This window comes from Anomalospiza imberbis, chromosome 5, assembly GCF_031753505.1.
Source record: "Anomalospiza imberbis isolate Cuckoo-Finch-1a 21T00152 chromosome 5, ASM3175350v1, whole genome shotgun sequence".
Classification (NCBI taxonomy): Eukaryota; Metazoa; Chordata; class Aves; order Passeriformes; family Viduidae; genus Anomalospiza; species Anomalospiza imberbis.
In genome coordinates, this window is record NC_089685.1 from 3429071 (window position 1) to 3455757 (window position 26687).

Below are 26687 nucleotides of genomic sequence, written 5' to 3' on the forward strand. Positions count from 1 at the left end.
TAAGAGTAAATAATACCTTTAAGTCTGTTCCTCTGTTTTCTGAATGTTTGAGTGATTTCCAAGAGTAAAACCCAAAGTTCAATACACAATATAACACAGAGAGAAAGAATCTCAAATTAGCAGAAGACTTCATGGTAAAAGCACTAACAGATAATGCCCAAGTAGCTGCAGGGCACCTGTAATTTTAGGAGAGAAGAGCTCTGTAATGGAAAAATCTGGCTGAGCAGTTGCCCTAGGTTACAATAAAAAGGGGTGTTCCCTGCTTTAATCCTGCAGAAAAACAATGTTTTGAAAGGTTAATATTAAATAATTGCATGGACTTTAATGGCAATTTTGTGCCACTAACCTCATTGTGCCTTCCAAATAATGCACCCACAGGGAACGGATGGAAGGCTGGAAAACCTCTGCTCTGGAGACAGTCTGAGAAATTTGGGAGTGATGAGTCTGGAGAAGAAAAGGCTCCAGGAAGACCTTAGAATTCCTTCCAGTGCCTAAAGGGGCTCCAAGAGATCTGGAAAGGGATGTTGGACAAGGGCCTGGAGGCACAAGACAAGGGGGAATGGCTTCCCACTGCCAGAGGGCAGGCTTAGGTGGGATACTGGGGAGAAATTTTTCCCTGTGAGGGCAGTGATGCCCTGGCACAGGTTGCTCAGAGAAGGTGTGGCTGCCCCATGCCTGGAAGTGTCCAAGGCCAGGTTGGACAGGGCTTGGAGAAACCTCGTCTTGTCAAAGGTGTCCCTGCCCGTGGCAGGGGATTGGAATGAGATGATCTTGAAGTTCCCTTCCAATCCAAACCCTTCTGTGATTCTATGATTATAACACTCAGGAACAAGTGTGAGAGAGAAAGTGAGAAAGAAAGGGTCATGTTCTCAGCGCTGTGTTTCCTGTAATACAGACTCCCAGGATACCCTGTTGGGGCTGATGATAACAGCTCTCTATTTATAAGAAACAGTTGTTAAAAAAAAAAGTATCAATCATTGCATTTTGTGCTGATTTGTGTGATTTTGATCTGGAGCTGACTGAAAAACAAGAACCAGCACATAGAAACTGAGTGCTAAACCTGGTATTTTCAATCTTCTTATTGCTCCAGCTTTGCCCATGTTGACCTGCATTTTGGTATTATTTTGAATAACTCTGCACATTTTTTTCACAATACCCATGGTTGCAAAAAGATTTACCTTTTGACATTTGAGGCTGGACTTGACTCACACTGACTCCTTCTCCCATCCATTCTCAGAGGTGAAACCTCTGCACCAACCTCAGTAACCAGAAAGGTATTTTTTTAGGACCATAGAATCATTTAGGCTGGAAAAGACCTCTAACATCATTGAGGTCCTTGCAGCAGATCTACCATCAATGCTGGATCAGACTGCTCCAGATTGGCTCCATCCCGAGCCAATGGTGTCTCCAAGGTTCCCACGGGACAGCTGGATTAAATCCATTTCTTTGTATTCAGTACCTCCACCTTGAGGTTGATGGGTTTCTGGTTTAGGGTTCCCCACACCCTAATTATGATGGTGGCATTTGCTCTTGCATTGTCCAGGCACAACAGCCTGTAGCAGAACTGGTGAATCTGACTTTCTCTACCAAGGCAACCAAGAGCTCCAATGAGGGCAACCAGCTGTAGTCTAACCCTAGAGGTTAAACTGGCACAAACACTTCCAAAACCCTCCAAAATTTCATTGTTATGGGATCTGCCTCTTATCAGCCAGTCTGGATTTCAGGTTCATCTCCTGTAAACCAGTTTTGCTGGGCTGGTTTCCTCACTTGTGACAGCAGATGCTTTTGCTTTTGTTTCTCAAGAATGAAACTTTGACCTCTCCTTAGACCCATAGCTGGGCTGTGGGTACTGCTGCCCAGCACTTCCCTAACCTCATCAGCTGCCTTCTCTGCCCCAGAAAATATCCCTCACTGAGAGCTGAGTCCTGGCAGTCAGCCCCTGGTGGGAAGGTTGTGTTCTAGGGAAGTGCCTTCATTGTCCAAGAGCTGGCTGAGGTGAGGTCTGAGCTGGCTACAGGTTTCTGCTTTTCCCTGATTGGTTCCTGTGTGGTTTAGTCTGAGGAAAATCTTGGCTCATCACTGAAGCATTCACCTGTTCTTAAGGCTGATTTTCTCATCCTGCTCCAAGTTACCCCTGCAACCCCATCCACCCTCCATGTTCCCATTCCTCTCTCTCCTACTTGGAAAATGAAATGTTACCCATGTACAACACTTTCAGAACCACATCAGTGCAGAATCCCACAAAACAAAGGAAATGCTGAGTTTGCTTACCACATTTTGTGACTCATCACATCTTGTTGACCTAGTGCTGGAAATACCCATCTAAAATTTCCACAGATGCTTGTTATGGACAGTGGTATATTTTTACCATAATCTTGTTATCTGGATCTTTCTGAGTGAAAAGGAGCATAAAATTGGGCATCCATAGCATCCAGACTCAGGATTTTCTCACACATCCCATTGGCAGTGTTCATGTCCCATGAAATGGTATCTGCAGCAGAAAACCAAGTCACAAAGGAAGCATCACAGGTCCCCTCTGAGGTCACCTGTTTGAGATGGAAGAGGAGTGTTGCAGACTAAGGCTGGATCACAAGGGGAGCCCAGAGAAGGCCTAAGGTGACTTCTGACTTGCTTCACTGCATCCATGAGCTGGCTCTTAGTCCAGCAGGAGGTCTGACTCAGAGCAAATCACCTGCACAAAAAACTTTTGACTTCACTTCTCAAGAACCCAAATTTGCATCTAGTCTGTGGACAGTTTAGCATGAGCTCATTTTCAAACCAGGTGATCTTGTAGTGCTATCTACTCTTTTGGTCTTGAGTAAGGCTTAAAACACACAGCTAACCCTGCCAGGAAGTAAGAAAAGTAATCTCTGTTCCTTATCTTCTGTTGTATTCCATAATCACATAAAATATCTTGGTCTGAGAACACTCAGACTGAATTGCATGAAGTGCATCCTTCCGTCCTGTTCCTTGCAATGCTGATTATTTGTTGTGCTCTCAAGAGAACATCCTTCCAGACAGGAAAGCCTGTCCCTGAAATTCCTCCCCTGAAATTCCTGCTGGATTGACACATCAAGAAAATGAATGAGGAGAGGCTGTTTGATTTTGAAGGTGTGTCCAGAAGGAAAGGGCTTTGGATATGGATGGCTTTTGTATTTTTCTGTTATGCTTTGGCTAATGTAATGTGATACAGACATGGATTTAGAGATGGCACCATAAAGTGGGACTCAGCTCATATAATGTTGGAGGTGTAAGTCAGAGCTTGGCCCTCTATGAATCCTCATGGTCATCAGAGAGGAAGAAACACTTTTAGAGTGTAATTCCCTTCATCTTCCAGGTGTGAGCTATGCCCTGGAAATGTGGATATTCCTCTTGTATTGACTCTACAGGGAGTGCTGAGAACCAGCCCTCAAACAGGGCGAATCCTGCTTAGCCAAAACCAGAGCTCCTGGGACTACAAGTCATTTAGATGCAGTGAGCCAGGAGCGAGTTCCTACAGCTGTTTGTTTGTGTTGGTCTGTCCTCTAGGGCCAGTTTCTTGTGAACTTATTGTAATGAGGACATGTTCTTAATTAGGCCAGGATTTGAGTCTGCCACCTCCTACAATACAGCATTATCACATCTTTTCTGGCTGAAGGCAGTGAGCTCTGGGTGACACCTTCAGAGGTGAAGATCAGCATTGCCCACTGCCCACAGCTGGCCCTCCCTTCCGTGCCACATCCACAGGCTCCAGGGGATGCCAAGCCCAGCAGAGGTGACCAAAGGCACAGCCCCTGATCACAAGGGCTGCTTTTCCTCATGAACAACAAGGCTCTTCCTCTGAAGCCTGGTCTGACATATTTCCCTTGCAATCAACAACCTCATTTCCACATGGAGTCAGCCAGCAGTCAAACTGGAAATCATGTTGACATAACTGCTAATTACCCTTGGCATAACTAATGTGCAGTAGCAAAGCTTGTATTTATTGAAGTGTGGGGATGGCTAGCAGAGGAACCAAACTGGTGCAGACACTGTTGAAAAAGATCAGTCTCTCCTTAGGGAAAGAAATGAGTGGCTAGGGTCTCATCTATTTGCTTTCTTTTCCCCAGAAGAGTCTGAACCAGGATTCTGGAAGTGTGTCCTCCTCCTGGCTCTCTGAGGTAAGTGGTGTGTTTTTTGTGACTTTGGGCTATAGAAAGACTTAAAGTACATCTCTCAGGACCAGAGGATTTGGCCTGTGTTGACATAATTTTCCAGGCAATATCTGAATGTGGCAGGCCAGGGTGGAGTGGGATGGGGAGAAGATAGGAGATGTATCTACCACAGGATCAAAGAAATGCTGTTTGGCAACATCAGCCGCAGGACTCTAATCCATCTGTGTTTTCATCCGGCTAAGCCTTGAGTCACCTCTGCAATTCATCCTATGTCATTTCCCAACAACCTGTTCCAGTGGTGTAGTAGGTGCCTAGAGGCAATTTTTATCCTGCTGTGCAACCTCCCAAGCCAGTCTGTGGGTGCTGCCCTTTGTTACAGTGCCTGGCTCTGCCACAAAGAGCTCAGCTTTTGTGTTCTTGACCTTTTGAGTAGCTGTAGGCGGCTGTTGGGCTGCCCTTCAGCCTCCCTTTGGCCAGACTCAACATGTCTGAATCCCTGTTTTCCAAAGGAATGTGCTCCATGCCTCAGGCCACCTTGGTAGCATATCTGAGGGCAACTTCAAAGCAGCCAAATCTCAACAGCATTTGGGAGTCCACATATATGGTGAAATCCTAATGCACAAACAACATTCAGGAAGAAAAATCAAAGGAGGCTTTATAAGCAGGTTGTATTAATAAGTAAAGGTATTTCATCCTCCTAAGAATGTATCTGTATGAAACCACAGCATGGATTAATTTCTATACAGACCAAAATGTGATTGAAATTGAAATGCAATTATGACTGCTGCTATAGCTTATGAGGAAGTGTGTTGTTATCACTGCATGGTGGAAAGAAAATTCCACAAATTCAGAATTCAGGCTCCAGAGTTGCTTTAATACGTTGGGACTTCCATTTTACCTGAGGAGCAACTGCAGAATGTGAGAGACTAGAAGCAAAGGGTAACCCAGGTTCTTGTTAACAGATCCCTTGGGGTGGATTAAAATAAAAAAACATTGAATGACCAGTGTTTTTAAGAATATATAGGTATATGGGTTTATTTTAGAACAATTTGGTTGCAATGGAAAAGAAGGTATGAAGTCATTTTAGTTAGTGTTATCGTTATTAACATCCACATTACATATCCATCTTTTATATATCTATATCTTCATATATGTATCCATATTTATTTTTTATATCTATATATCCATACATATCCATTAAAATATCACTTAAGAAAATATATAATGGAAAAAAAGAAAGAGAAAGAAAGGATAAGAATAGAAAGATCTTACCACCTGTGGATACAGAGACAAGATTTTATTGTTGATATTTTGATGTCTCTTGGTTGAAGTGATGGTCAGAGTCTTCATCCACTGGGGCAAAAGTCCCCAAACAAAAAGTCTGATGAGTTAAAATATGGTCAGGCTGGGTGGGAATGCCCAGGTACCTCACCTGGGCGGGGGAGCTTTCAGTCCTTTGGTGGAAGGCCTCAGGAATGGGGACACTTCAGGGGGACTTTGATGGTTTATGACCTCTTCTCAGCTGCCTCGGGGCAGTTGAGGCTGTTATGGCCCATCAGAAGGGATGAAAACCCTCAGGTGTGAGTGTGACCTTCTCCAGGGGTGAGGGCTGGGAGTTCTACAGCTGAGCCAGTTATGTAAGGGAGGACAACTGCCATGAGAAAAACACCATCCTACCTCCACAGGGTCTGCTTCTTATCATCCTTCTCCCTTATCTGGCTCATAACCTGGCTTGTAGCCTCCTGTGGTGGATGCTCACTACCTCTGTCCTATGCAGTTCAGAGGTTTTGCCACATGAGGATCTGAAAGTGAAAATAATATACTGATTTTTGGTCTCAAAAGCCAAAAGAAACTGAGAGTGTAACCACAGGAAGCCTGACAGCGCTCAGCTGTGAGTGTTAGTAGCAAGGTGGTGCTTCATTGGTGGCAAGGAGGTGACCCCTCTGTCACCTCAGTGTTACCTGCTACCAAAGATATCCAAATCCCACACCAACTTTTTCAGCTGAACTGTACAATACTAAAAAAGCTGTTGATCCTTGTGAGGAAAAATGGATTGAATACGTTTATCTCCAAAATAATTCAAGGATTGGCATGAGCCAGCATTTGGAGTATTGCATAGAGAGGCTTGAGGAAAATTGTTTGAAAGGGATAATGTACATCTGCTGTCCTTGGGGAAGGGGGGGGGGAATTTAGTAACGTGGTCAAGCTTTTATATCCTTACCTTTTCCTTGCACTTTTCTCCATAAAATTGATACTTTTCATATGGCTCTGGACAAGGGGTCTATTTTTCACATAGAAAATGTTCCTTGAGGGAGACCTGCACAGCAGAGGTGCTTTAGGGTCGTTTCTGGGACACAGGGGAAGAACAGAAGAAGCAGCTGTTGCCTTTTCTGTGAACCTCTAATCTTTGGTCTGATTGGGTCAGTGTTTTACCCATCACTTAAGCTCACTCTCATTTGTACACCTGGCAAAGGTGAACATGTGAATGCCCCATCCCAGGAAATGTTCAAGGCCAGGATGGATTGGACTTTGAGCAACCTGGTCTAGTGGAAGGTGTCAAAACAGGGGGCTTGGAAATGGATGATCCCTAAGGTCTCTCCCAGTCCAAACCATTCCATGATTCTTTCTAAGAAGGTGAGACCTGCATGTATCACCATCCTAGCTGATGTAAAGAGTATGCTGGCCTTGAAGTGTCTACACTGCCTCTCTGTCCTCACTCACAGATCCTGCCTGTGGCCACGGGATCTTTGCTGCCCTTGAAGGAGAACAGTCCAGAAGAGCACAAATCTCCTCAATACATCTGTCCAAGCTACATTTCTCTTTCTTGCATTTTGTTTTCTCATGTGCATTTGGCTTCTGCTGCTGTGATTTACTTTGCCCTGAAGACCCACAGCCCTCTATGCACTTAGTATCTCTTCAGCTATTCACTTCCATTTTCCACAGGGACTGAAAACTCAGGAGAAGGCTTTGATGACATCTCTTTTTTTTTCAGTAGAATCACAGCATCATTTAGGTTGGAAAAAATGTCCAAGATCATCAAGACACACCTTTGATCAATCACCACCTTGTCAACCAGACCATGGCACTGAGCGCCATGTCCAGTCATTAAAGTAGAAACAGTACTGCCCCCAGGTTCAAAACCCCCTTTTTCCACTACTGCAGTCATAAGAGCTGTTTCCATTTCCCTGCATTTGCTCAGCTACTTCACAGCTTGCCCTGCTTTGAGCATGAGGTTGGACTGCTGCCTTTAGCATCTGATAGAAAGAAAACTGAGGAAGAAATCAGGAGAACATCCACTGGGAGAAGCCACATCCAGACTTCAAAATATGTTCCCTAAAAAAGTGCTGCAAATCCTGGGGTTTTTTTCTACTGTGATATGGAAAACTTACCAAAAGTACTTAATGTAGGAATCTCTGATCTCACAATTGTAAGAATACTGGAGGATCCAATAGCAATTTTTGCAAGTTGAAGAAATGGAGGTATGTCTTAGGGAAAAGACCACAGGGGAGTTGGATCACTGGGCAACAGAGATCACTGAACATCTCTCATCCAGAAAGTGCACAGCTCAGGGCAACATGTAGGCAGTGCCTCCACTAACTTGAAAGGAAGGGAAGATCCAGTAAATAAGCACCGGAGCACAGATTTTTTGTTAAAAGAAACAGTGAAATGCAAAACCATGAGCTCATAGACCTCAGGAGTTGTTTGAGAGATTCATTACTTCTTATGCTTATATCTGGTTATAACAAGCAACACATTGTTACTATATTCCTGGAGTTTTGGAAGTGGAGGAAAATGAATCCAGTTTAGTGGTCAATGAATGAGTAGTGGGAATAGACTGCTCCTCTGCCAGCTGTGTCCCACCTGCACAGGCCATGACCAGCTCTCTCCAAGCTGAGTGTCCCTCTGCATTTGCCTTCCAGGGGAGGAAGAGGCCCTCACTGAAATCCTCCCACGATGCTGGGGCTGCTGCTGCTGCAGGTGTTGGCCAGCTGCCTCTGGCTGGGACACAGCGAGGTGGTGACATCCTTTGAAAGTTCATGTCCTCAGTTCTTCTATGCTGGGACCACCCCAAATAATGGCCTGAATCCAAAGAACCCAGCCTGGATCTGCCAGCGCTTCAGGAACCAGTATCATTTTGCCACCCTGTACGACAGAGATTTGCACATTCCTGTCTACTCTGCTTACATCTACCAGCCTGGACCTGGAAACAGATCTAAATCATGGTTTGTTGAGCCCCAGGTGAGTGTCTCTCTTACAACACATGACCTTCCAGTCATTAAAAGATGAACTGCAGCATTCAACCCAACTTTTCTATTTCCTCCCACTTCCCTACACACATGCAAATGGACACACTGGACAGGATTCTTCTCATTGAACTTCAAACCCCTGCACCACATGGCTCCTCTGATGCATCTGACACATCTGCAGGAGGATGAGATGAATCATATCCCAAAGGTGCCCAGCTCTCTGCCTTCACCTGACAGGAACAGCAAATCAGATTACTTTGCTTTCATTCCAAAATCAAATGCTTCCCCTCCCTGTGCCCTGCTGTGCTGGGTGTCCAAGTGATGGGAAAAGGCATCCAGGAGAGGCTAAACGTGAGGGACCAAGAGTCCTGCTGGGATCTGATCCCCACTTTGCCCTGAGCAGTTCTGCATCCCTGACAGAGTTTATCTGCTCCCAGGGAAGAGTCAAACAGGCTTTGTGAGTGGTGTTAGAGAAGTGAGGAGGAACTCAGAAGGGGGTGAGATGGCCCAGGGACAAAGCCTTGGGCGAAAAGGCACTGGAGATGAGAGGGTCAGGTTAGCTGTGGAGGCATTTCTGGAGTGACATTTCAGGCAGTGGAAAGTGAGGAGCATCTGTGTCACTCCAGTCAGAAGGGTGAGATCTCCATCCATGGGCAGTGACCCCTGAGCACCTTTGGCTCAGGCTTGGGCCAGAAGGATCCAGCAGACAGACAGAACTCCACAAGCTCTAGAGCCTTCACAAATGTCCCTCAGACAAACTTCAGTAGAACAGGCCAGGCCAATTAAGGAACAGAAGAAGAGCAATTTCAGGACCTTTCTATGGGCAGAGTAGGAAGAGAGTTTTTGGTGAAAATGTGGAAAATCATAATGTCCAGTTCCAGAAGAAGGCAAAATATGCTTCCCTAAAGATGAATAACATGGTGTTGAAGTTATGAAAAAATAACCGTTTGTACTTGTTCCTCACATGAACATGAGCAACTAATCTGGTCTTGTACCACTGAAGCCTCCACATTAGGGAAGGATTAAAACTTGTCTTTTGTGGATTCATAGAGTCAGAGATTGGTTTGTGTTGGAAGAAACCTTAAATATCATCTCAATCGGCCAAGCAACTTGCCACCAGCCCAACATGCTCCAAACCAAATCATTGGCCTTATCTTCCTAGACCCTGGACACAGGAAACCTGAAAAAATATATTTGATTTTGTTGACTTTCTCCTGAGGCCTTTTTGGAGTATTTAGTTTTCACAGGAGTCTTTTGGGATTAGAGGCCCCTCTCAGAGGCTGATCATTTGTAACTTCTTTTCAGTGATGCTGCAGAAAATTCTCCCTGGCCCCGATCGGCTCTGAGACACATTCTCAGCACTGCTGTAACAGATTCCATTCACAGTGAGATCTTTTTGCTTACTGAGCAAAACTGTTCATCCTTGAACGAACTGTAGCCCTCCCAGGGAAACCCCAGCTCCAGGACTGATTTCCTGGCACATCTCCCTGTGTATGGGGTTAGAAGATGTAAACTCTAATGTTCCAGGACTGGGGTACACCTGTAGCAACCACACATAAAATCACAGAATCACAGAATCACAGAATCACAGAATCACAGCGGGGCGTGAGGGGATCAAGGGAGAGCCCTGGGCAGATTTGGGCTGTGGAGACAGGAGGAAAGGGAAGCAGATTTGGCAGGGAAGGTGTCTCACCAAAGTCATCTTTCAATCTGAGGAGGGGGAAATGCTCCTTTTCTCATGCATCCATCCATGCTCCCAGCACAGGCTGCAGGCTGGATCACAAAGGTCACAAGTCAAACTGAGAGCAGTCACATTCTGAGCTGCTTGCTCTTTAAAGCTTTTGCATTCATGCAGGAGGGGCATGTGTATGATTTCTCTCAGATTCAAACAGTTTTCCACACTGAGATGACAAAAAATGGGATCTTGACCATCAGAGACTTCTGCTCCCAGGAAATCTGCTTCATTACATGCATCCTCAGTACTGACATGTTTTCCTCTTCTTACCCTGTCAAGCTGATCAACCCAACTTATCACAAGGATATGGATACAGAGAAGTCCATTGAAAATCAATACAAGATCGCTCCACAGCAAATTGGCCAGAGTCAGGCTATCAACCAAGACTACAACAAGCTCCAGGGTTTGGACCGTGGTCACCTGAGCCCCAGTGGCCACCAAAGTGGCAACAACAGCAAGTGGGCTACCTTCACCTTCACCAACATAGTGCCCCAGAACAGCACACTCAACAAGGGCCAGTGGAAAGACTACGAGAACCAAACGATGTCTCAGAAAACCCAGGGCTGTACAGTCACCTACGTGATCACGGGTGCTGTGCCTGGGAACACCTACATCTCCAATAAGAGGGTTAATGTGCCCAGCCATATCTGGTCAGCTGCCTGTTGCCAGACCAATACCATCATGAACACCTGGGTGGTCATTGCTGAAAACAACAAGAACCAGGTCCAGAACCTCACACTGGCACAACTGGAGATGCGCTTGTCCCAGCTCTATGGGAGGGGACAGATTTCTCTATTCCACAGTGCCTGTCCCCGCTAACAAACCTTATATCCTGGGTGGAAAAGGTTCATGAGATTTTCCCATATGTCATAGAATCACAGAATGCTTTGTGGTTTATGGGACTTTGAAGATCATCTTGTTCCATCCCCTTCCCTGTGTGTGTGTTCCATCACCTTCCACTACACCAGGTTGCCCCAAGGCCCATCTAACCTGGCCTTGAACACTTTTGGGGATGGGACAGCCACAGCTTCTCTGCTCACCCTGTGACAGGGCCTCACCACCTCCTCAGTAGAATTTCTCCCTAACATCTCATGTAACCCTGCCCTTTGTCAATGTGAAACCATTCCCTCTTGTCCTGTCACTCCATGCCCTTGTCCAAAATCCCTCTCCAGATCTCTTGGTGAACTTCTACGTAGTGGAAGGGGATCCAACTTCTCCCCACAGCCTTTTCTTGTCAAGGCTGAACACCTTCAGCTGTCTCAGCCTGTCTCCAGAGCAAAGATGTTCCAGAACTGGAAACATCTTCGTGGCCTCTATTGGACTCCACTCCAAATATGTGTTTTGTCCTTCTCATGTTGTGGGCCCCAGAGTTGGACACAGCACTCCAGGTGCAAAGATAAGATTCAGAACAACTTATTCTAGATGATCGTCCTTGACCAAGGGTACGGACTAGAAGATTTTGAGTGGTCCCTCCCACACTCAAAAATTCAGTGATTATGTGACCCTGAGACATGGTTTTGTTTGCTTGCATTTGAAACTGCACCTTGAGAGCAGCACCTGTGGTATCAGACAGGCAGGATGAGGCATTAGATATAAAGGAAGCTTTGAGCAGCCAAAGATAAATTTCTGTGATGCACTGCTTGGATACCTTCATTCTCTGCCCTGCTTCTGAAGCTTTTCTGCAAAATTACAGGGAACTGATTGTGGAAATGTGTTCAATATAGTCAATATATGCAATGTATTCAATGTCATAATCAAAAGATCATCATAGAACAGATAATTTAGTTCCTGAGTAGTTCGCCATAAAAATTATTTGATGCAGTGCTGGTTTGCAGGGTCATCTCATGTATAAACCAAAAGTTGTTTCTTGCTGAAATTTCTACTACCAATAATATCACAGTTCCCAGAACATCAGTACTATTTCAGGCTGAGAGACATCTGCAGACACCTCTGCTGTACCTCAAAGGGCTCCCTCTGACTCGCTCACCCAACTCTGCACACCGGCTGAGGCTTGAGACCACACTCATCCTCACCCCTGCTCATCCCATGCCCACTGCTTCCACTTTCCAGGCTCTGGAACTATGGGTGATTGACCAACCCCATGAATATCACCTCCATCACCTCCTTGGGCTGTCCTGGGGACCTTTACCCCTGGAAGTACCCAGAAACTGTAAACCTTAAACCACTAATACATATCACCCAGTGCCAAATCCAAATGCCTCTGAAACACCTCCAGGGATGGTGACTCCAGCACCTCTCTGGGCAACCTTTTCCATTGCCTCACCACATGAGCGCTGGAAACACTTTTTCTAACATCTAATCTGAATTTCCCCTGTCTTATCTTAAAGCCTTTTCCTCTAATCCTCTCACTACTGGCATGGTAGATGAGGCCAGCCTCAACCTCATTACAACCTCCTTTTAGGTAATTGTAGAGTGCCCTGATCCTGCTCTACTCAAGACTAAAATCTAATCCTAACATCTAATCTAGCTCTGCCTTCTGCAATTTTGAAGCTGCTCCCTGTTGTCCTGTCACTCAAAACCCTTCTCAAAAGTTCCTCTCCATGTGAACCACTCTCAGGTACTGAAAGGGGCTCTAAGGTCTCCCAGAGCCTTCTCAGCAGAAGGTTTTGCATGAATAAGGGCTCTTACAAAGCCTTTGCAATCAGGCAAGGGAAAATATGCAGCCTGACCCTACTAATTGTGTTCTGAGAGGCTGCAGAAGAGCAGACTGTGAACATCTGGGTGTACTCAGAGACAGGCCAGTCAGTCTAATGCCACAAGAGATGTTCTGCCAGGAACAGAAACACGTGTAGGTCCCCATTCGTGGGGAATGAGGAAATTAACAGGTAAGTCACCAGACCCAGTTATTTTCTCCTGACATGTGATGCTGCAATAACCTGGGAGAAATCCTGAGGAAATTGCAAATAGCAACTGTCACCCCACTTCAGGGTGGTTGTGAACAAATTCCTTGAATAATAGATTATTCCTTGAATAATAACAGAAAACCTTTCTTTTCTGTGAAATTCCCTGTTTATGACTACAGGCAGATTTATGACCAGGTATATATTGCACAGGGACTCCTGAGGGATCAGCCAAGTGCTTCTTCAGGGAGAAGAAGAAAGGAACTCCTCTGCTGCCTGTTCTCTGACACTGCTTCAAGGTAAGCTCTTGCTCCTTTCTCACCATTTACTCCAATATTTCAAGACTTTCTTGAGCTTTGGAATAAATATATATAGAGAAAGCCTAGGCTGGAGTTGCTGAGTTCCAACATCTGCTCTCCAAGGAGCAAGGAAAGTTTATGCATGCACTGAATTTTGCAGCTCTTTAACACTTGCTGTAAAGGAGGTCAAGGACAGAAGGAATTATTTGGGAAGGAATTTCAAGCCAAGTCAACTGGAAAATTAACATCAACTGTTCAATAAGAAGGAGGGGTGAGTTTATTGAGCAGCAAAACTCCACCCATGACCTTGTAAGAGGCCTCTAGACAAACACAGGTGGCCGAACTCCTGGACAAACTCCCTCTAAACACTGTGGGAAATCTAACAACTCTGCCTACTCGGAGAACATATAGAAACAGCCAGTCTGAGACTGCAGCAGAGGCATTTGAGACTCCTCTGCCACTCTGGGGCTGTGAGCAGAATCCTGTGCCGCTCCTTCTCACGGTAGGCTTGTTTCTATGTGTCTGATATTAAGTTGGATATTAAGTTAGTTAAATATATTTCAAGCTGGAGGGGGTCATGCAGAAGGACTTTTCAGGAACTTCTCTGCTTGATTTGGGGCAGCTATAGGCATGCTCTGCAGAGTAATGTCGAAGTCACCACTTGTTGTTCCTGTTCTTAGTTTCCAGCTTACTGGTCAGTGTTCCTGATCCGGGTTTGCTAAAGAGAAAAAGGACCAGATGTCTTGCATCAGGGCCAAGGGTATATGTAGCTTAATATCCCAATGCCAGGTGAGAGGCAGGACCCCGGGTGGATCATTTGGGGTTCAGTATTGAGTCTGACTGGAAGAGCTGGGTGTCTGTGTGAACCTGGATGGGGCCAGAGACATGTAGGAAGTGCAGCATTGCTGTTCTTTGCCTGCCCAATGCCCCAGGAGAATAAAGCCCAGCTCAGCTTTGCAGGGGGCTGAGCAGAGTCTGTGCCCAGCTGCAGGTGTCTGCTGTGGGAAGGTGCTGAGAGCAGGAGGGCATGAGAATGGCCTGAAACTGAGTCAGGGAAGAATTAAGCTGGATATCAGGAAGAGGTTTTTCACCCAGAGGCTGGGTGAGCCCTGAAATAGGCTCCCCAGGGAAGTGGTCACGTCACCACCCCTGCCTGAATACGAAATGTGTTTGGACATTACTGTCAGGCACATGGTGGGATTTCTGGGGCTGTCCTGTGCAGGGCCAGAAGTTGGACCCAATGGTCCTGATGGGTCCATTCCATCTCAGCTTCTTCTGTGATTCTATGAGATCAAGTCTGGAAGTAGGGGCTTCCTGGCCCTGTTTTGTTGAAGGCTTTTTTCTCCAGTGCCAGTGCAAAACTGAGCTCTTGACCAACTGAGGTAGGTTGGAAAAGGTGCCTTGTCCCAGTGCCATATCTGAGTTTCATGATAACCTTGCAGTGAGAGCTGTTTAGGCATTGGGTGTGTTTGGAACACCCCTCAGACAGACTATGCCCCCATCATTGCCTCCTCTGGGCACCTAAAACCTATTTTAGATTTCACCCTCTCTTGTGAAAAAGGGAGATTTGCTCAAACCTTTAGTGTGGGTTCAGTCTGTCAGTGCCACATGAAAGCCAAAACCCTTCTCAGTCTGTTGGTGTCCCGTGGTAAGGAGCCTTCACTGAGCAGCTCTCTAGGTTGGAGGGTTTGACTGACTTGTTCAGAGTCACAGACCAACCAGACAAACCCCTCCTGGGTCTCCACACCTTTAGCCACTGCCATAAACTGCCAGCGCTCCTGAAGGACTCACTGTAACTGTTTACAGAATAACACTATTAATAAAACTGTGACAGGCTGAGGTTTGCGGCTTGCCAGTGAAAATATCTGAAAAGATATTCAAGGTGAAATATTAATTCAGAACAACATACTAATAAGCTTTAATCCCCAACAAAGGCTGGCTTGAGGTAATCATTCAGCAGGCATAAAGTAGGATTCTTACCCAATAGGCATCCCTAAGGGAGAGAAGGCAGGTTCAGCCCATCAACTGATCCCAGAAGTAACAATGGAGTCTTCCGTCACTTCTCTCCATTTTTAATTCACTTTTATACTATTTCTTTACACTTAGGTGGCATTTGCATGTAGTCATACATCTTTCTCAGTGAGGGGCTCTCATGCCTTGGGGGTGGATATCTCAGTAAAGTACCTGCAGTAACCTTGGGTTGGGGATGTGCGTCAGTCCCAGGAGAGGAATTTTGCCATGGTTGCTGATTCAGCAGCAGGACATCTTCATTTGTCTCCCGTGGTTTACAGTTGCCACACAGATGATCAGCCAGAAAATACCACCGAGGTGTCTCCTCTGCAAGGGTTTTGACAGATCCTGGCCATGATGTCTCCACTTCACTCCACCTGCTGTTTAGGCCCACCTTAGATTTAGTGCTCTTTGTGTGTGGAAGGCCAGGTATGCTGACTGTGTTTCATCCAGGGACAAGCAACCATATTTTCCTTGTAACTTCTCTACCATTATCCTTTTATCCCCAGTCATCTCCCTGCACAACCCTATAGCACTGATGATTTTTCCAGATCCAGGAGAACAGAAGTTACCCCGTCCTGGGTCTCTTATAGTCCCCTCCTCTGCATTTGCCTTCCAGGAGAGCAAGAGGCCCTCACTGAAATCCTCCCACGATGCTGGGGCTGCTGCTGTTGCAGGTGTTGGCCAGCTGCCTCTGGCTGGGACACAGCGAGGTGGTGACATCCTTTGAAAGTTCATGTCCTCAGTTCTTTTTCCGGGAGATCCCCCCAAATGAAGCTCTGGAGCCACAGAACCCAGCCTGGATCTGCCAGCGCTTCAGGAACCAGTATCATTTTGCCACCCTGTACGATCGGATGATGCGTATTCCTGTCTACTCTGCTTACATCTACCAGCCTGGACCTGGCAAAAGACCTAAAACATGGCTGGTTGAGCCCCAGGTGAGTGTCTCACTTATAGCATATCACCCTCCAGCCACTCAGAGATGAGCTGCAGCATTCAACCCAACTTTTCTATTTCCTCCCACTTCCCTACACACATGCAAATGGACACACTGGACAGGATTCTTCTCATTTAACTTCAAAACCCTGCCCCCTGTTCCTCTGATGCATCTGAGACATCAGCAGGAGGATGAGATGAATCATATCCCAAAGGTGCCCAGCTCTCTGCCTTCACCTGACAGGAACAGCAAATCAGATTACTTTGCTTTCATTCCAAAATCAAATGCTTCCCCTCCCTGTGCCCTGCTGTGCTGGGTGTCCAAGTGATGGGAGAAGGCATCCAGGAGAGGCTAAACGTGAGGGACCAAGAGTCCTGCTGGGATCTGATCCCCACTTTGCCCTGAGCAGTTCTGCATCCCTGACAGAGTTTATCTGCTCCCAGGGAAGAGTCAAACAGGCTTTGTGAGTGGTGTTAGAGAAGTGAGGAGGAACTCAGAAGGGGGTGAGATGGCCCAGGGACAAAGCCTTGGGCGAAAAGGCACTGGAGATGAGAGGGTCAGGTTAGCTGTGGAGGCATTTCTGGAGTGACATTTCAGGCAGTGGAAAGTGAGGAGCATCTGTGTCACTCCAGTCAGAAGGGTGAGATCTCCATCCATGGGCAGTGACCCCTGAGCACCTTTGGCTCAGGCTTGGGCCAGAAGGATCCAGCAGACAGACAGAACTCCAAAACCAACAGAGCTCTCCCAGATGTCTTTCAGTCAAACTTCAGAACTTTACGAAAACAGGCTAAGGAAATTACGGGCACAAAAAATGGAAATTCATGTCGTTGGTAATGAGAGGAGGACAGGATTTATTTAGGGGAAAATGAACCACCGAAGAAACCCATATGCAGTGTTGCAAAGGAAAGCTAAATATAATGCACTGAATGTGAAATGAATTTCTGAAATAAAAGAAAATTTGCAGTTTGATTGCACTTTCAGTTCCTCATAGGAACTCATGCAACTAATCTGGTATTGTACCCCATCAGGAGCAGACAAAAAACAGGATCTTGAGACTCAGAGACTTCTGCCCTAGGAATGTCTGTTCAATTATATTATCCTCATCCCCAATGCTAACACGTTTTCCTCTTTTTTTTCACGTCAAGCTGATTGGCCCAGCTTATCCCAAAACTATGGAAAAAGAGTGGACACTCTTAAATCGATACAATGTCACCTTAGAGAAACTCAGCCAGAGCCAGGCTATCCTTCATGACTACAAGAACCTGACAGGTTTGAACCGGGGCCATTTGAACCCCAATGGCCACCACGATGACTACACCAGCAGGATGGCTACCTTCACCCTCACCAACATAGTGCCCCAGGATGAGAAACTCAACGGCGGCGCCTGGAACAACTATGAGCAGCAAACGATGATCAGGATGACCCAGGGCTGTAAAATCACCTATGCCATTGTGGGTGCTGTGCCTGGGAACAACTACATCGCCAAGGGGAGGGTTAATAAACCCAGCCACCTCTGGTCAGCTGCCTGCTGCGTGGTGGGCAACAGCTACATAAAGGCTTGGGCGGTTATTGCTGAGAACGACAAGAACCAGGTTCAGCTCCTCACCCTGGGGGAGCTGGAGGACACCTTAACTGAGCTCTATGGAAGGGGACAGGTTTCCCTGTTTGACAGTGACTGTCCCCGGAAATAAGCCTCGCATCCTGGGTGGAACAGGGTCAGGAGCTTTTACCACATATCATAGAATCACAGAATGGTTTGGGTTTGAAGGAGTTTCAAAGACCATCCGTGTAGTCTCAGCTCCTGAGCTTGGGCAGGGACACCTTCCACTATCCTTGGTGGCTCCAAGCCCTGTCCAACCTGGCTTTGAACACTTCCAGGTATGGAGCAGCCACAACTTTTCTGGACAACCTGTGCCAGGGCCTCACCACGCTCACAGTAAAGAATTTCTTCTTAACATCCAATGTAACCCCACCTGCTTTCAGTTTAAAGCCATTCCCTCTTGTCCTGTCACTCCATACCCTTGTCCAAAGTCCCTCTCTTTTTTAAAACCCTTTAGATACTGGAAGGGGTCCACGTTGTCCTAAGAGCCTTCTTTTCTCCAGGCTCCCTCAACCTCAGCTCTCTCACCCTCTTTCTGGAGCAGATGTGCTCCAGCTCTTGGAGCATGTCTGTGGCCTCCTCTGGACTCCACTCCAACAGCTTTGTCTCCTTCTCTTCTGTTGTGGATCCCAGAGCTGGAGGTAGCACTGCAGGTTGGGTCTCGCTGGAACAGAATAGAGGGGGACAAATGGATTGTAGAAGGGAACAAGACAATCCAAGCCTCCCAAAGGCCTCTGATTTATTTCCAGAAAGGTCTGAGAGAGCAGACTTCACATGATATGTAATTTCCATTAGGAAGTGATTAACCTGTCTTCAGGTCAGGAAAATTTATATATAAGAGTACCTTCTGCCACCTGCTTATAGAGTAGTTTAGGGTCTAACATAAAAATTTCCATGCCAAGTATGTAATTTACTAATAAAACCTTGTGGAATTTTACATATCTTCTGATTTTTTTTGTTCCTTTTGACCATGAAGATTTAGGGATCTTGGGGAGGGTCCCTTTTCCTTGAAAGTGGTTTTGTGGGCAGAATGAGAGCCTCAGGTTAATAGAGAAACCTTCCTGTTGAGTCATGAGCTGCAGAAAGGACCCCCTGGCTTGGTAAACTACTTCTCAGGGAGCTGTCTGAGTTCAGCTGGATCCAATCTTAGCCCCAGATTTTGTCAATTGTTTACATCTAAAGGATTACATAGATGTAATTGAAGCTTTATACAACTTGTCCCATAGGTTTGAGGATTGCAAACGATACAGATTTACATAATTATATACGATTTAAGATTATAATGATAAGGCAAAAATATGTTAATCAGAATTATTTAGTTCACAGCATGGAAGCTATAACTACTAGTATACTATGTTAATCAGAATTATTTAGTTCTCAGCATGGAAGCTATAACTACTAGTATAATATTGTGTGCTATGAAGTATTGAAGCAAATATATTAAAGCAGTTATATTAAAACCAGCAAAAACAATTAAATAGAGATCACCCATACCGATGACCATGATCAAATCTCATTGGCTCAGCCTTCAGAAGTGACCTTGAGAGGCATCTCCACTCCAAAGAGGAATCTCAACACTCAAACACTCCAGGAGGGTGTGTGCCTGGCATGCAAGAGCGAAAGAGAGCAAAAGTCAATCTCTACTTCATATCAGTAATGATGCTCAGATACTTCCTGGGAAGCAAGGCACAATTCCTCTAGAAGGCCAACACTGAAAACTCACACACACTCCCCCAACCCTTCCTCCTCTCTCCCTTAGCTTATATATCTGAACTGAAGTAATATGATATAAAAAATCCCTTTGGGTAATTTGGGTCAGCTGGCCTGGTTGTGTCCGCTCCCAGGATCTTGCCCACTCCCATCCCCTTGGATGGTGGAAGGAATGTCAGAGGGACAGTGCTGCTTTGCAGTAGCCAAAGCACTGGTGTCTTATCAACACCGGACAGCTACCAGCTCAGCGCTGTAAGGGCTGTGACTTTTACCTCGGTCAGACTCAACACAGGCATTCACAACAAAGTTTACTTGCTACCATGCTGGATTGTAGGTTCACCTCATATATAAACCACAAGCTGCTTCCCACTGAAATTTCCACCAGCAGGAAAGTAACAGTGCCCAAGCTCACAGGAAGTTGGGTGTCCAAACACAACCAGAGGATGCCATAACATCCGCACAAGTGTCAGCATCAGACTCCACTTACTTCTCCTACAAATGAGCATGAACAAAGTGGGCCAGGGTGCCAACAGATCTACCAAGATATCTGCATGGCTCCTGCAATGAGACTTCAAACACTGGTGTCCTCACTCTTGAACCTTTGGCGGTGGGGGCCTGTGCAACAAAAAGTTCAACGAGTTCTGTGCTTTCAGGATTATGTGGGATTGCCCCACTTTTCCCCCGGGGAGGGGTTTCACACTTTGTCATGCATCACTTTGGAATTGGGGGACACTTTGGGGGTCTTTGATGGTTTATGGCCCCTTCTGATGATGTGACCACTGTTGGGCCCTGCTTTGTTTTGTCACTTGGGCCTCATCAGAAAAGATGAATTTGCTCCACCTCCACCAGATCTGCTTCTTCTTGGCCTTGTCCCTCATTCTGTCTAATCCCCACTTTGTTTAAGGTATCAATCCCAGGTTGACAGAGACAAAAGAAACCACAGGGCTCAACCAGTTTGTTCAAACAAACTTTGGTCTAACACACTTCTTCTGAATATTTCTTGTAACAACCAACTCATCCTTCTACTATTCCTGGACTGCTGTAAACAGAAGAAAATTTAAGATATCATAGGAATGATGTTCTGGGAGGCTGCAGGAGAGCAGACTGTGAATATCTGAGTGTACTCAGAGAAAGGCCAGTCCATCCTAAGTCACCAGAGATGTTCTGCTGGGAACAGAAACACGTGGAGGTGCTGGAGCAGCAGCAGCTGCAGCTGGTGGGATTGATGAAATGACCAAGGAAGTCACCAGACCCTGTTAGCTGATCCTGACATACCATGCTGCCAGTCAGCAATCTTGGAGGAATTCTGAGGAAACTATGACAACCAAGTGGTAGCACATTTCAGGGTGGGTATGAACAAACTCCCTAAAAAAAAAAAAATAGAAAACTTCTCTTTTCTGTGGAATTTTCTGTTTATAAGAAAGGGCAAGTTCAAGATTGAGTTTATATTTAACTGATCTGGACATACCATGCTGCCAGTCAGCATATTTGGGAGAAATTCTGGGGAAACAGTGACAACTGTCAACACATTTGAGGGTGGGTGTGAACATAACCCCTGAATGAAAATAGAAAACTTCACTATTCTGTGGAATTCCCTGTTCATAAGGAGGAGCAATTCATGACTGGGTATATATTGCAGTGGCACTCCTGGGGATTCAAACAGTTCTTTCTCCAGGGAGAAGACAAAAGGAACAGTTCTGCTGCCTGTTCTGAGACTCTGCTTCAAGGTAAGCTCTTGCTCCTTCCTCACCATTGACTCCAATATTCAACATCTTTCCTGAGTTTCAGAAGAAATGTATATAGGCAAAGCCTGTGCTGGAGCTGCTGTGCTCCAAGGAGCAATCAGAGCTTATGCATGCACTGAATCTGGCAGCACTGTAGTATTTTCTGTCAGTCAGGAGGGCAAGGACAGAAGGAATGATTGGGGAAAGAAACTCAAGCGAGCTCACCTGAAAATGAATATCAAACTGTTGAATAAGAAGGAAGGGGGAGATTATTCAGTAATAAAACTCCACCCGTGACCTTGCAAAAAACTTCTGGACAAACACAGGTGTGGTCTGAACACCTGGGAAAATTTACTCTAAAGGCTTCTTGGGAAATCAAACAACTGTCTCTTCCTGGACAGCATATAAACCCAGACTGTCTGAGACTGCAGCAGAGGCATTTGAGACTCCTCTGCCACTCTGGGGCTGTGAGCAGAATCCTGTGCCGCTCCTTCTCACGGTAGGTTGTTTTCTATGTATCTGTTAAGTTAGCTATTAAGTTAGTGAGATCTCTTTTAATTTCATGGAGGGGTCATGCAGAAGGACTTTTCACACACTTCTCTGCTTGATTTGGGGCAGCTATGGGCATGCTCTGCAGAGTACTGTAAAAAATCCCGACTTGTAGTTCCAGTTCTCAGGTTCCAGCCCATTGGTCACCACATTCCTGGTCCAGGGATGAGAAAAAGGTCCACATGTAGGACATAAAGCTCAGAGCAGGGCTGTGTGCAGATCAACATCCTGAATCCAGTGGAAATGGACAGATGAGGGTCAGGGAATAGAAGAAGAAAAGAGCAAGTGTGCAAGGTGACTTGTCAAGCCTTCAGCAGTCCTCAGCTCAGACTCAGATGCTGTCAGAGCAGACTGCAATACTGTTGGGTTTGGCTTTTCCTCCTAAAGTCTCAGTTCTCCCCCTGCTGCCCTCTCTGGGCCCCTAAATCCTGTTTTAGCATTCACCCTTATTGCCCTTGTGTTTTTTCTATATGCAGGAGGACAGAAATTACCCCTTTCCTGGTCTCTCATAATCCCCTCCTCTGCCAGCTCTGTCCCCCTGCACAAAAGTGCTCCAGGCCATGACCAGCTCTCTCCAAGCTGAGTGTCCCTCTGCATTTGCCTTCCAGGAGAGCAAGAGGCCCTCACTGAAATCCTCCCACGATGCTGAGGCTGCTGCTGCTGCAGGTGTTGGCCAGCTGCCTCTGGCTGGGACACAGCGAGGTGGTGACATCCTTTGAAAGTTGTCCTGAGTTCTTCTATGCTGGGACCACCCCAAATAATGGCCTGAATCCAAAGAACCCAGCCTGGATCTGCCAGCGATTCAGGAACCAGTATCACTATGCCACCCTGTACGACAGAGACAACAGAATTCCAGTGTACTCTGCTTACAAATACGAGCCTGGAGATGTCAAGAAACCTCCAGAGTGGTGGTTAGTTGAGCCCCAGGTGAGTGTCTCTCTTACAGCACATCACCCTCCAGCCACTCAGAGCTGCAGCATTTAAATTACCACTTCTATTTCCTAACACCCCACTACACACATGCAAATGGACACACAGGATGGGAAAGCCCTCATTGAACTTCAAACCCCTGCACCACATGGCTCCTCTGATGCATCTGACACATCCGCAGGAGGATGAGATGAATCATATCCCAAAGGTGCCCAGCTCTCTGCCTTCACCTGACAGGAACAGCAAATCAGATTACTTTGCTTTCATTCCAAAATCAAATGCTTCCCCTCCCTGTGCCCTGCTGTGCTGGGTGTCCAAGTGATGGGAAAAGGCATCCAGGAGAGGCTAAACGTGAGGGACCAAGAGTCCTGCTGGGATCTGATCCCCACTTTGCCCTGAGCAGTTCTGCATCCCTGACAGAGTTTATCTGCTCCCAGGGAAGAGTCAAACAGGCTTTGTGAGTGGTGTTAGAGAAGTGAGGAGGAACTCAGAAGGGGGTGAGATGGCCCAGGGACAAAGCCTTGGGCGAAAAGGCACTGGAGATGAGAGGGTCAGGTTAGCTGTGGAGGCATTTCTGGAGTGACATTTCAGGCAGTGGAAAGTGAGGAGCATCTGTGTCACTCCAGTCAGAAGGGTGAGATCTCCATCCATGGGCAGTGACCCCTGAGCACCTTTGGCTCAGGCTTGCTCCAGAAGGATCCAGCAGACAGACAGAACTCCACAAGCTCTAGAGCCTTCACAAATGTCCTTCAGACAAACTTCAGTAGAACAGGCCAGGCCAATTGCAGAGGAGAAAAAGAGGCAATTCCTGTCATTGGTAATGAGTACAGAGCAGCAGGACAGTATTTGGAGAAGGTGAGCCAGAGAAGGAAGCCACATGCCCCACTCCAGAGGAAGGCTAAGTGTTTTGAAAAAATTAACGATTTCATCTTATCCACAGCAACCTTAGCAACTCATCTAGTGTTGCACCACTGCAGCCTCGCCATTCTCTCTTTTTGGAGACTCATAGAATAGTTTTGTTGGAAGGAACCTTAAAGACCATCTCAGCCTGGCTCCCCTGCATGGACCAGGCCGTTTGCCAATAGACCAGCATGCTCCAAGCCCTGTCCAACCTGGCATTTTCCTCCTGCACCTTGGACCCTGGCCATTCAAAAAATCTTTGAATTTGTTGATTTTTTCCAGAGGCATTTTTCGAGTATTTAGTTCCCCAGGACTCTTAGAAGTTTCAAGTCCCTCTCAGAGGCTGATCCATTTGTAACTTCTTTTCAGTGATGCTGCAGAAAATTCTCCCTTATCCAGATCAGCTCTGAGACACATTCTCAGCACTGCTGTAACAGATTCCATTCGCATTGAGTACTTTTTGCTAACTGAGCAAACCTGTTCATCCTTAAACGAACTGTAGCCCTCCCAGGGAAACCCCAACTCCAGGTCGGCTTTCCTGACACATCTCCCTGTGTATGGGGTTAGAGAAGGTAAACTCTGGTGTTCCAGGACTGGGGTACTCCTGTAACAACCACACATAAAATCACAGAATCACAGCGGGGCGTGAGGGGATCCAGGGAGAGCCCTGAGCAGATTTGGGCTGTGGAGACAGGAGGAAAGGGAAGCAGATTTGGCAGGGGAGGTGTCTCACCAAATTTACCTTTCAGTCCTAGGAGTGGGAAATGCTCCTTGTCTCATGCATCCATCCATGCTCCCAGCACAGGCTGCAGGCTGGATCACAAAGGTCACAAGTCAATCTGTGAGCAGTCACATTCTGAGCTGCTTGCTCTTTAAAGCTTTTGCATTCATGCCGAAGGGGCGTGTGTATGATTTCTCTCAGATTCATAGCTTTTCCTACACTGAGATGACAAAAAATGGGATCTTGACCGTCAGAGACTTCTGCTCCCAGGAAATCTTCTCCATTACTCCTGTTCCCCATTCTAATACCTCTTTCTCTTTCCCTGTCCAGCTCATAGATAAAAATCTAAATCTTAAAGAGATGGAATGGGATCGGGTCCTCATAGAGCAACATGAGATTTCCCCAGACAAAATCAAAGAGAGCCAGGCTGTTCCTGATGACTACAAAGGACTGAAGGGTTTGGACCGTGGCCATTTGTGCCCCAATGGCCATATGAAGACTAGCGACAGCAAGATGGCAACCTTCACCCTCACCAACATAGTGCCCCAGGACAGCAGTCTCAACAATGGCAAGTGGAGAACCTACGAGCATCAAAAGATGATGGGTAAGACCAAGGACTGTAACAGCACCTACGTTGTCACGGGTGCTGTGCCTGGGAAGACCAAGGTCTCCAAAGACAGGGTTAACAGACCCAGCCACATCTGGTCAGCTGCCTGCTGTCTGGGGGAAGACACAGAGCCCAAAGATGCTTGGGGGGCCATCGCTGAGAACAATAGGAACAGGGTGGAGCTCCTCAGCCTGGGGGACCTGGAGAAGAGGTTAACCGATCTCTACGGGGAAACGGTTACTCTGTTCAACAATGCCTGTCCCCGGAAACAAAGCTCACATTCTCATTAGAAGAGGCTCGGTGGCTTTTCCCCCATGTCATAGAATCACAGAATCACAGAATGGGTTGGTTTTGATGGGACCTCAAAGCCTTAGAAAGCACCTCATTCCGACCTGCCTGCTATGGTAAAGGACCCCTTCTGCTACACCAGGTTGTTCCAAGCCCTCCCCAGCCTGGCCTTGAACGCTTCCAGAGATGGGGCAGTCAAAACATCTCTGGGTAACTTTTACTCGTACCACATCCTGCTCAGGATAATTTACTTGTTTATAATATCCCATCTAACCCTGCATGCCATCCATATGAAACCATTCCCTTTTGTCCTGTCACTGCATACCCTTGTCCAGAGACCCTCTCCAGCCCTCACAGAAATCCTTTAGGTAAGGGACAAATGTCCTGGGCAGCGTCTGTGCTGCTTCCTTCTCTGGTGTGTTTCCAGCTCTGTCCCTCAGGGCACCTCCTCCTCTGCTCAAAGGCACAAAGCTGTGGGCAGAGCCTCCAGCTGCTTTGCTTTGCTGCCCCTCACAGGAGAGAGCTCTCAGGAAAGAGTCTTCTCCTCCTCAGCTGTCCCCGAGAGTGTGAGCTGACTTGTCCCTCACCTCCTTAGCAAGGCTGTGAGACCAGGGCGACTCAGGTTACCCAGAGATCTTGTTTGGAGAACTCCATGTCAGATGATACCCACACCCCAACAGTACATGATCCTGGACAACCTGCTCTAGCTGATCCTGCTGCAGCAGGGAGTCTGCACTAGAAGATCCTGAGATGTCCCTCCAAAACACAACAATTCTGTGACCCTGTGATCCTGGGACATGCTTTTGGCCCCTTGCTTTTGAAACTGCACCTTGAGAGCAGCAGCTGTTGTCTCAGACAGGCAGGCTTTGGCATCAGACACACAGAAAGCTTTGAGCAGCCAAAGCTAAATTCCTGTGGTGCACTCCTTGGACACCTTCATCCTCTGCTCTGCTTCTGAAGCTTTTCTGCAGATTTATGGGAAACTGATTTGAGCAAATGTATTCAATGGTTGTCAGAGATCAGTGTGTGCCACATCATGGAGTTTGCAAGAGCTTACAATAAAAGTTATTTGCTGCAGTGCTGGATTGCTGGGTCACATCTTCTATAAACCACAAGTTGCTTCCCACTGAAATTTCTATAACCACCAGTAAAGTCACAGCGCCCAGAGCATCCTTGCAGGACATGGGGTGTGCAAATGCAATCAGAGGATGCCATAACACCCACACAAGTGTCAGCAGCAGACACCAGTTATTCTCCTGTGAATGGGCATGAACAAAGTGGGCCAGGGAGCCAACAGCTCATACAAGCTGTGTCACTTTCAGAGGTGCCAGCTTGGGACTGGACTTCTCAGCTCAGGAGCTGCTGTTCATCGTCCTACTGGGTCTCACTGCTCAGCCAGGACCAGCCTGTTTGGGGGCTGCACTAAAAGACAGGTT

At 46.6% G+C, this 26687-nt stretch overlaps 4 protein-coding genes across 7 annotated transcripts in view; all 4 read left to right on the forward strand.

Annotated features, from left to right (window-relative positions):
* The first annotated feature begins 7498 nt into the window (after window positions 1-7498).
* Window positions 7499-11047, forward strand: LOC137473604 (endonuclease domain-containing 1 protein-like). The gene is made up of 2 exons (XM_068189391.1): window positions 7499-8372; window positions 10395-11047. Exons 1-2 carry the CDS (start codon window positions 8088-8090, stop codon window positions 10932-10934), a joined length of 825 nt encoding a protein of 274 aa, XP_068045492.1. The 5' UTR covers window positions 7499-8087; the 3' UTR covers window positions 10935-11047.
* A 2104-nt stretch (window positions 11048-13151) lies between these two features.
* LOC137473610 (endonuclease domain-containing 1 protein-like) lies at window positions 13152-18071 on the forward strand. Of its 2 annotated transcripts, none has more exons than XM_068189406.1 (3): window positions 13152-13275; window positions 15905-16223; window positions 17368-18071. In XM_068189406.1, exons 2-3 carry the CDS (start codon window positions 15939-15941, stop codon window positions 17911-17913), a joined length of 831 nt encoding a protein of 276 aa, XP_068045507.1. In that variant the 5' UTR covers window positions 13152-13275; window positions 15905-15938; the 3' UTR covers window positions 17914-18071. The 2 variants fall into 2 exon arrangements, with proteins under 2 accessions (XP_068045507.1, XP_068045508.1); XM_068189407.1 differs by lacking the exon at window positions 13152-13275 and adding an exon at window positions 13377-13777.
* LOC137473607 (endonuclease domain-containing 1 protein-like) overlaps window positions 13181-26687 on the forward strand; it is a 55230-nt gene continuing 41723 nt past the window's right edge. The window contains exon 1 of the mRNA XM_068189400.1: window positions 13181-13275. The gene's annotated coding sequence lies outside the window, so the exon portion shown is untranslated. The remainder of the gene's footprint in view (window positions 13276-26687) is intronic.
* On the forward strand, window positions 21127-25616 carry LOC137473608 (endonuclease domain-containing 1 protein-like). 3 transcript variants are annotated; one of them, XM_068189402.1, is made up of 4 exons: window positions 21156-21259; window positions 21658-21755; window positions 22414-22732; window positions 24687-25616. In XM_068189402.1, the coding sequence occupies exons 3-4, from the start codon at window positions 22448-22450 to the stop codon at window positions 25251-25253; spliced, it is 852 nt and encodes a 283-aa protein (XP_068045503.1). In that variant the 5' UTR covers window positions 21156-21259; window positions 21658-21755; window positions 22414-22447; the 3' UTR covers window positions 25254-25616. The 3 variants fall into 3 exon arrangements, with proteins under 3 accessions (XP_068045504.1, XP_068045503.1, XP_068045502.1); XM_068189403.1 differs by lacking the exon at window positions 21658-21755 and having other exon boundaries at window positions 21127-21259; XM_068189401.1 differs by lacking the exon at window positions 21156-21259 and having other exon boundaries at window positions 21343-21755.